Source organism: Pangasianodon hypophthalmus, chromosome 7 (assembly GCF_027358585.1).
Source record: "Pangasianodon hypophthalmus isolate fPanHyp1 chromosome 7, fPanHyp1.pri, whole genome shotgun sequence".
NCBI classification, from domain to species: Eukaryota; Metazoa; Chordata; class Actinopteri; order Siluriformes; family Pangasiidae; genus Pangasianodon; species Pangasianodon hypophthalmus.
The window spans coordinates 17,572,263-17,581,788 of record NC_069716.1 but is presented as its reverse complement, the minus strand read 5'-3'; the positions used below and the strand labels follow the sequence as shown (position 1 = coordinate 17,581,788).

The window sequence follows — 9,526 nt, the reverse complement described above, 5'->3', positions numbered from 1 at the left end:
ATTCCAGCTCGATGTACTCGCTTAGGAAGTGCTTTGCGCTTCAGTATGAAGCTGGAAGTTAGAGGCAGTAAAGAAGATGAAGTTGACAAATGCTCGTTGTATTTCGTTGACATTGATCAGTTTTTCCTCACTGTTTGCCTGCTTAGTAAGTAATGATTTGATTTATAATGACTTTAATTGCTATATGAAGGCATTAAGGAGTACATGAGTGTGAAGTGTGTAATGTCTGTCTTGTTTACAGCATGGTGAAGAATGTAGGACAGGGATGTATCCTCCTAAGGGGCCAACGTAGGTTCAGCTATTTCTGTAAAAATCCTGGGTTTGAAATGTTGCATGAAAATTTGATCTTTCTTTATCTCATGCTCCTATATTGAATTGCTGTGAACTGAGAGCACTGTTCTTATTTTCCTGTACAGGTTTAAAAGTAATGTTACCTGGTACACACTGGACCTTGACTTACCTCCTGCCCAGAGGTGGACTCATGTGATAAAGGAGAAAAAAGCTGAAGTAAGCTCTTCAGGTCATGCTGTGATACTTTGGGTCTTGTCTGTGTATTTACTTTTCTATCTAAACACACAGATAGCAAGATATAGCTGAGTATTGCACATACTGTGGCCCCTCTGTGATCCTATCAGTATGTTCCAATAACACTGAAATCCACAAAACTTCTGTGTGATCAGTATTTTTTTATATTGTTGTCAAATGATATATGATGTGGAAAAGTATAGCGTAAGATAAAACTCACTTAAACAGAAGGGGGGAAAAAATTGTATTGTCTAAGCGTTTGTTACTATATTACCTATCGGTATTCTTAGTTTGTGACCCAGCGAACCAGTATCAGAATGTGTTTATTGACTCCGAAGCACTTTTGTAAGTTTTTTTGGATAAGGGCGTCTACTAAATGCCATAAATGTAAATGTGATATAAATGTAAAAAGATATTTCTGCAGTTTTCTGTTATTCTGTGGGTTTTTCCACCCCTAAAACCATGTAAAGGTAGAAGTTCCTGTGAATTAAGGAACAAACTCTTCTCTGGGTAACTGAAACAAAGAACATGAAAGTGAACCTGGTTAACTAACCTGGTTTACAGTAATTAAGCGGGTGTGCTTTGTGTTTCAGTTGGCGGCAATGATACAGGCAATAAAAGATTTAGCCAATGGCATTTTTCATGGAAAATTAATTCATTTAGTGGATACAGAGTTGGTGAGTATTCTCCTTCAGTATTTATAGTACCATGTAATGCCACTGTTAAATATCTCAGCCAAAAAAATGTATGATTCCTGTATTCAGATTTACTTGTGTTATGTTTTTGTGCCTTTTTTTTCAGCCTTTGATTGTGGACATGCTCCCATACCCTTTTAATGAGGAAATTAAAGGAATTGCTTCTGTCTCTGATGTCCTTTTAGGTCAGGGTTGTTCTTTTAAGCAGACTGTCTGTGTCTCTTTTACGTTTATATTTCATAGGATTATGAAAAATGACAATAGAGGTAATATAACAATGTCAGTGATGTTTTTTCTAAGCTTTCTAATATTTCTTACTAATGCAAGCCTTTCTCTTTCAACTTTTTAGGAGAAGTTGTGCTTTTTAATATCTTCTATGAAGTTTTCACAGTTTGCACATCAGTGGTGGCCGAGGACTTAAATGGTGATTTAAATGCTAGGAATTCTTTGTCCATATATAATTCATGACTTACTTTGATTTTTTTAATTAATCTATTATACTTCATAACATGTTACTTATTATTTTGCAAGGAAATATATACCATGCTAGGAATTTGGACTTTGGATTGTTTATGGGGTATGATTTTTAACCTTTTTTTCTGTTTTGTTTTGGTTTTTTTGTATATGTTTGGGATTTATATTGCATTTACTCTCTGTTTTGATTCTATTAGTTGGGACCTGAAAAACCATACTTGGACTCTAACTGAGAAGCTCAAGCCACTTGTGGTGAATGTTGACTTGAAGCGAAACAACAGAACAGTTTTCAAATCAACCAGCTTTGCGGGATATGTGGGAATGCTCACTGGCATTAGACCTGTAAGTGTTTCAGGATGTGCAAAGACACTGATCTGCTTTTCATTTTCATTTTTTTTTTTTTAAATGTTTACAAAAAATGTTATTTGTGTTTGCTTGTAGAAAGAATTTACTCTAACCATGAATGAGCGTTTCAATGTTGATGGAGGATACGTAGGTAAGATGACATTTTTCGGCATGTGAAATTCATGAGTCAAAAGTGCTTTTTAGTTATATAAGTTTCACCTGAAGCCCCTCTGTTGCTACGCAATTTGTCAGCCCCCCTCTACCTCATCAATCAATGAATCAGTGGAAAGTGATCACTATAGGACCACCACTGAACAGTCATTAATTGAGTGGTGCATAATTCCCAGCACAGCAGTGACACTGGCATGGTAATAACATGGTGGTATGTGTTGCACTGGTACAAGTACACGCAGTTATGCCACGGTTTTTAAACACCTCACATGTGTTGAGAAACCAGCCACTAACCAACAGCATGCATGTAGTCGATAACTGATGGTGAGAAAAGGTAGAGCATGTTTTACACACACTGTGCATGGAAAAACCTAATGTACAGTCTGTGACTGTAGACATTCAAGGTAGAGCAACAAGGTACGCTGTATATAAAAGGTCTACACATATCCCTTTTAAAATTGCATGATTCTGTGATGTAAAAAAAAAGAAAGAAAGAAACCAAAATAAGTCATATCAGATCTTTTTAAAATGATGTAGCAACCAACAACATTCAAGTGGAAAACTACTAAAAGTGTTGGGGGGCGGTATACACTCCCCTTAACTAATATTTTGTTAAAGCACCTTTTGCTTATAATGGAGCAGTTAGACATTTTGGGTAAGAGTCTACCAACTTAGCACATCTTGATCTGGCAATTTCATTCAACTCTTCTTTGCAAAAATGCTCCAGATCTAAGTGGCTTTCCTGTGCACAGCCCTCTTCAAGTCATTCCACAGGTTTTTAATAGGATTTAGATCTGAGCTCTGACTGGGCCATTCCAAAACGTTGACCTTCTTCTTCTGAAGACATGTTTTGTTGCCTTGGATTTGTGCTTTGAGTTGTTATGCTGGAAAGTTAAATTTTTCTTCATCTTTAGCTGTCTAATAGAATCCTGCATAGCCCAGGCATGTGACAAATATGAGAGATTGTTATCACATGCAGGGAGTGGCCAGTACTTGCCAAATATCTCTACAGCTAGTTTTAATGTTGCTGTAGATCTCTTGGCAGCCTCCTTGATAACTTTTCTTCTTGTTTTCTTCGGTTCTTGTAGTGCTCTGTTTTCTCCACTTGTTGGTGATGATCTGCACAGTGTTCCATGGTACATCTAATGTTTCGAGCAATCTTTTATACCACTCTCTTGATCGATACCTTTCAACAATACGAGCCACTACATGCATTGTTACCTCTTTGTGGACAGTTTCACTTCACTGATGACAGGTGTATGACGATTACTTTCGAATGTGTGTTTGAATGTGATTGGTTAATTCTGAGCACAGTCACATGCCCCATTATAAAGGGGTATGTACACTTGTGCCACTGGATTACTGTTTATTAATTTTTTTTTTTCTTCTAAAATGTTTATATTTGTTTTTCACTTGAATTGTTGTGATTGCTATATCACATTAAAGGTGAAAAAAGATCTCACATGATTTACCTTGGGTTTTTTTTTTTTACAGCAGAAAAACCTGCAGTTTTAACAGGGATTTGTAGACTTTTTATATCCACTGTAGGTATGTCTTAATAAAGTGTTCAGTATAAATATAGTATTTAAAAACACAGTATCACTGCTGTGCTTAAACCAGCATCACAAACACTGTTAAATCTGTGTTGCTGCTCAGTTAATATAGACTCAGCACTGGTCCTGTGGTGGTCCTTATATTGTTTGAGTACATGTGTATATACATAAACTGTGGACAAACAGTCTTTGCTTACTGATAACATCATATAATTTCTCCCAGGGATCCTGGAATGGATTCTGGGCAAGAGAGATGGAATGTGGATGGGCTTCCTCACGCGAAAGGTCCTGGAAAATGCAACCAGGTTGAGTCGGTCTTCCACTCTTTTTATTCCAAATACCCATATTCAGTATTTATATCCAGTTCTTGATACTTCTTAATTACTTTTTTCTTTTTTTTTTAGTATTTCTAAGTGTCTAAGCTGACCTGTTTCTATTATGACTGTTGAGAAATGAATTATGTGATGGTAAATATCATGCAAAAAATGACGTCCTTGTATTTTCAACAGTTATGAAGATGCCAAAACCCAGCTTGCCCTGACCAAGTTACTTGCACCAGCCTACTTTATCCTGGGTGGAAACCAGACAGGCCAGGGTTGTGTGATAACCAGAACCAGAATCAACACACTGGATATCTGGGAGTGAGCTCACATTATCACACTAATAGTATTTAATATATCAACACTCAGATACTCACTGAGTTTCCAGTTGACTGGGTACACCTGGTTTTGATTTTCTAATATAATGTAACTTTCATGTTGTAGGATTAATTTAAAACTTGGGAGATGGTACGTGCTTGAAACGAACTATGACCACTGGGAAAAGCCTTTCGTTTTGGATGATCGCCGGACACCAGCTATGAAATGCATGAATAAAACCACACAAGCAGTAAGTGTTTACAATAAAGAATTAGCACAATATAAACCAGGAGTTCTCAAAAGGTTTGGGCAAATGACCCCAAATGGACATTATGAATTTTCTGTGACCCCAAGCCTCTGCATTTTGGTTTCTCCTGTTATTTAGCGTCACAAATGTAAATCCCTGTTAAGTTAACTTTTTTGGCATTTTTTAAGGTTAGTTTTCTTCACTTCTGTTTTTCCACTGAGTCAGAGTCACTTGATGTTTTAGAGGAAATAGGGGAGATAGATGGAGAAATTTTTCAAATTTCTTTTGCTGAACTCCTAGTGCAGCATGTCTATTTTAGTAAACAGACTAAAATAGCATGTACACTCTGCATTTAAATGTGTCTTGTCTGAATACATTTAATCTCGTGGTAACATTTCAGAATAGTAACCCACAAAAAGCCATGTTCATAGTGCTATATTCATTATATTGATTTGTAAAATAACAAAAGAAGAGATTGTGAGTTTCTCTCATGACCCCGATTTGTAAATCAAGTGACTCTACATGGGGTCATGCCCCCTAATTTGTGAAGCCCTGATACAAACCATAGTGCCTGTGTTTAACAGTGATTATAAATCATATCATTAACCTGGCTGACCACTAACATATGTTTCTTCAGAACATTACCTTGTCGACTATATATGATGTACTTTCAACAAAACCAGTCCTAAATAAGGTAAGATGTCTATCACTAGTTAACCCAGAACTAATCTAGAATCATTCATGCTTTAATGCAGTTTAATATTATTTTAATGTTTGATTTTTTGTGTGTGTTGTTTTATCTCTCTAGCTAACCACCTATACTGCACTAATGGAAGTATCAACTGGGAGACTTGAATCTTACATCAGAGACTGTCCAAGTCCATGTACTCCATGGTGATTGACTCAGGACTGAACATACTGGTAAAGCTGGTAGTGTGTCTATAGAAGACTATAATGATTCACGGTCTCTGAAATATTACATTAAATGTCATTTCTATGGGTGCTTTTTACTAATACAGAAATAACCACTTCAATGTTCTAACAAAAGTTTAAATGTTTTATGTTGTGGCCATACTGTGGGGAAAATGCTTCTGACTGTAGTATTATGAGCAATTTATAATTTATGTAATGTTTGATTAATGTTGTTTTTTAATTCTTTTCCAAATAAAAGTATTTTTCTCTTTGTTCATTGTTCTCTTCCTTTCATATCAAAATAAGGCAAGTATGAAATAAATAATATAAAATGTATAAAATCATGTAAAATAAATAAAATAGCAAACAATGCACCTACATTTAATGGGCAATCAATGCAATTCATTTAATAGTCACTTTTTAGGGAAAATGTCAGATTTGTTTTATGTATATTTTTATATATATAAGTTATAGCATATATAGCAGTTAAATCCACCTCAGATATGTTTGTGACATCTCTCTGTAAATGACAGCAGATAACATTGACAGTGTTTGCTCACCAAGCACAGATGCAACAGTCTCCTTAACACAAGTCAGTTTTGTGACTATTACATTAATTTAATTATTTTTAAGTTGCATTTAACCTGAAGTTTGTTCAGGAAATTTTGCAAAGCAGGAATTATGGATTTTACTGTTCTGACTGATTATTCATTCATTCAATCATTCATTCATCTTCATTAACCGCTTTATCCTGCAAAGCTTTATTCTACAAGGCAAGAATGCACCCTGTATGGGACACCAGTTCTGCTTATGGCATGGTACACATACACACGCACACACACAGGTTTTTTTTTTTTTTTTTTTTTATACGTGATATAAGCAGCTGCTTAAGGCAACATCTTTGTTTCAGACAGGACACAGAATGGAACTGATGTGCAAAAGAGATCTGCTGCGTTTGCTGTTAGGTAACTGGTGTGAAAACACATATTATTATGGCCGCTGATCTAAAGCACACAAAAGCAATGTGGAAGTCTTGCGTTTCTCTGTGTCCTTTCTGAAAGATGTGCTTGGCTTTGGGGTTGCATTGCTGTACCCTGTGATTCACCACACAGTAACCTTCTACACACACGTGTGTATCAAATCAGGTATTCTTCTCTGAAAGTCAGCCAGGCTATTTTAGATTTCTTTTTTTAATCCTTATACATTTTGTCTTAAATTTTTTTAAATTAATTAGTTAAATGTTGTGTTGCTTGATTTTTGAAGAATGAAGCCATGAAGTTTGAACTAACAGGTATTTTGTTGTAAGTTTGGTTATGGAGATTATGCCCTTGATGTTGAAGATCTGTTCCTCGGCATTGTTTCTGAGTGACTCACCCAAAAAGCACACTGGCAGTTCCAGCGGATTTTAAAAGGCATGCAGGACCGATCAGACAGGCGAAAGATCTTTGGTACATGAGCTGGGAAAAGGATTTAAAAACCAGTACAGTAATTATCGTAAAAGATTACTTTCTTTCTCATTTCCTTTTGGGATTCATTTGATTGTTATGATGGCAACAAGACATTATGTTGTGATTTGGATTGTTTTCTGTTTGGACCTGATTGATTCTGTAAGTATTATTACCTTTCTGAGCATATATGAATTTAATAGTACTCAGTTGAATTGATTTTTAAAATTATTTATCTATTTGGTCAATATCTGACTCCTTTCTATACAGTGCCTTGTAATAATTTTTTGTTGTCTTCTCAAAAAAAAAAAATGTGTGCGTAGTCCTTTGATGAATGCCACCAGGAGAGAGACAGACTTCAGGCACAGTTGAGGAGTATGGAGGCTCGTGCTGTTAAGCAGCAGGAGATGATCCAGCGCTTACTGAACCTCAGTGAGCAGTCTCCGCTTCCTCTAAATGAGAGCATCTTTTATGACCTAGAAGATAAACAATATACAGGTAAATAATGTGTATTTCTGTTTATAAGTATTTTGCTGGAATGCAGTGCTTATTGAAGTTGTTTTTTTTCCTCATTTCAGACTGTGCTCAGATTTTCAATAATGGTTACAAGAAGAGTGGATTTTACATGATTAAACCTGAAAAGAGCCCAGCTCAGATCAGAGTGTACTGTGATATGAAAGAGGGAGGCGGATGGACAGTCTTCCAAAGACGTTCTGATGGTAACGAGTCTTTTGACAGGTGAGAAAGATTCTTTGTGTAGATATTTGTGTATTATTTGTACAAAAGTCACATTGGAGTGTGGAACTAGAGGACTGCAAGTAATTTTTGATAAACTTTATGAAGAGATAAAACAGACTTTCATCATAATGCAACCTGAGTGAGTTAAGTCTAATTATAATATAATAATAATTATTATTCAAAACAATATATTACTTTAATAATATCAGATTATTCAATTCATAACTCCCTCAATTTTTATGTTTCCATTTGGCAGTAGATATTAATTAACAGCTTTCATTTGATATGTCATTTTTCTAACCTCAAAATGAAATTATAACGTAAATGCCGAAAAGGTTAGAGAGATGTTTGCATTACTGGTCTTTCCTGGTGAATCTAATGTCTTTTCTTATAGGGATTGGAATGATTACAAATCTGGTTTTGGTGATATGAAATCTGCACATGGAGAGTTCTGGTTAGGGAATGACAACCTACATTATCTGACATCCCAAGGTGGGACATTCCTGTATGTGTGAAGTTTAAATATAATTCCAAGATCATAAACACTGTTTATTCTTAATTACATATCATGTATGTTTCTTAATATTATGTGACAGCTGATTACAGCTTGAGAATCGACTTGGAAGACTTTGAGGGCAGCCACCGTTTTGCTACGTACAAAAAGTTCAAAGTTGACAGTGAACAGGTAGCACCTGTCTTTTTTGAGGATTAAACAAGGAGATTATCCCTCTGTTTAGTAACTATATAAGCATAAGTTTGAATGAATTATAACTACGCCATTTGTCTGCATGGTTTTAGAATCATTACCAGCTGCAGTTTGATGGATACAGAGGGAATGCAGGAGACTCCCTCTCGGGCAGCTACAACCCTGAGGTACGGGGTTGGGCAAGTCACCAGGGCATGAAATTCAGCACCAAAGATAAGGACAATGATCGCTATGAGCGCAACTGTGCTCTGGAAGATAGGTCTGGCTGGTGGTTTAACAGGTCTGTTAAATGTATTGTTTTCCATAAAAAACTACTTAACAAGTTAGTTTATACATTGTGTATACATTATATGGTTTATACATTGTGGTTATTGGTAATGTGAAATATTAGTCTCAGTGTCGTAAATCATCTACATACAGTATTATAAGCATGTAAAGGATTATCTGAAAAGAAGTCATTATTAAGTGGGAGGGAAAACCCTCACCCAGTCTTCATAAATACCCTGCATGTTGTTTGCTTGAAGTTCTTCCATTGTTCTTCCTCTAGATGTCACTCTGCCAATCTGAATGGACTGTACTATAAGGGGCCTTACAGTGCAATGACTGACAATGGGATAGTGTGGTACACCTGGCATGGCTGGTGGTACTCTCTCAAAACAGTGGAAATGAAGATCAGGCCAAGTGCCTTTGAACCTAATGAAGTCTAACATAGCATGCTCTACCATTGCCTAATTTTTCTTGGAAAATGCATAGATGTATGCATATTTGCAATATGTTTACATACAGTTTATAATAATAAAGAACATATACAATGTAGCTTATAGTATGTGTAGTTTATAGTGTGTATATAGTATATGTAGTTTATAGGCTAGTATATATACACTTTACATCTATATAATCACAAAGTGTTGGTAAAAATGTCAGCATACCATTTTGACATGCATTTATTTTCTTCATGATGAGATGGGGGATGCAACATACAGGCAAATAAAAAAAATGATGAACATGATCAAATGTAAATGCAAATATTTAACTAGACTCAATCAGAGTGAATTAGTCAAATAAAGTTCAATAATG

At 35.6% G+C, this 9,526-nt stretch overlaps 2 protein-coding genes across 2 annotated transcripts; both read left to right on the top strand.

Moving 5' to 3' along the window:
- Window positions 1-5,833, top strand: asah1a (N-acylsphingosine amidohydrolase (acid ceramidase) 1a). Its single transcript, XM_026917455.3, has 14 exons — window positions 1-145; window positions 242-288; window positions 417-507; window positions 1,119-1,202; window positions 1,327-1,405; window positions 1,570-1,644; window positions 1,752-1,797; window positions 1,892-2,036; window positions 2,136-2,190; window positions 3,987-4,068; window positions 4,273-4,404; window positions 4,528-4,651; window positions 5,286-5,342; window positions 5,457-5,833. The coding sequence occupies exons 1-14, from the start codon at window positions 77-79 to the stop codon at window positions 5,544-5,546; spliced, it is 1,176 nt and encodes a 391-aa protein (XP_026773256.1). The 5' UTR covers window positions 1-76; the 3' UTR covers window positions 5,547-5,833.
- Window positions 5,834-5,957: 124 nt separating this feature from the next.
- On the top strand, window positions 5,958-9,502 carry fgl1 (fibrinogen-like 1). The gene is made up of 7 exons (XM_026918312.3): window positions 5,958-7,167; window positions 7,329-7,503; window positions 7,584-7,743; window positions 8,138-8,235; window positions 8,340-8,428; window positions 8,542-8,729; window positions 8,997-9,502. The coding sequence occupies exons 1-7, from the start codon at window positions 7,105-7,107 to the stop codon at window positions 9,154-9,156; spliced, it is 933 nt and encodes a 310-aa protein (XP_026774113.2). The 5' UTR covers window positions 5,958-7,104; the 3' UTR covers window positions 9,157-9,502.
- The last annotated feature ends 24 nt before the right edge of the window (window positions 9,503-9,526 follow it).

Coding starts and splice junctions, on each gene's coding strand:
- fgl1 (XM_026918312.3), top strand. CDS start 7,105: ATGATGGCAACAAGACATTATGTTGTGATTTGGATTGTTTTCTGTTTG. Junction 7,168..7,328: donor GTTTGGACCTGATTGATTCT/GTAAGTATTATT, acceptor ATGTGTGCGTAG/TCCTTTGATGAATGCCACCA. Junction 7,504..7,583: donor AGAAGATAAACAATATACAG/GTAAATAATGTG, acceptor TCCTCATTTCAG/ACTGTGCTCAGATTTTCAAT.
- asah1a (XM_026917455.3), top strand. CDS start 77: ATGAAGTTGACAAATGCTCGTTGTATTTCGTTGACATTGATCAGTTTT. Junction 4,069..4,272: donor GTCCTGGAAAATGCAACCAG/GTTGAGTCGGTC, acceptor TATTTTCAACAG/TTATGAAGATGCCAAAACCC. Junction 4,405..4,527: donor AACACACTGGATATCTGGGA/GTGAGCTCACAT, acceptor TTCATGTTGTAG/GATTAATTTAAAACTTGGGA.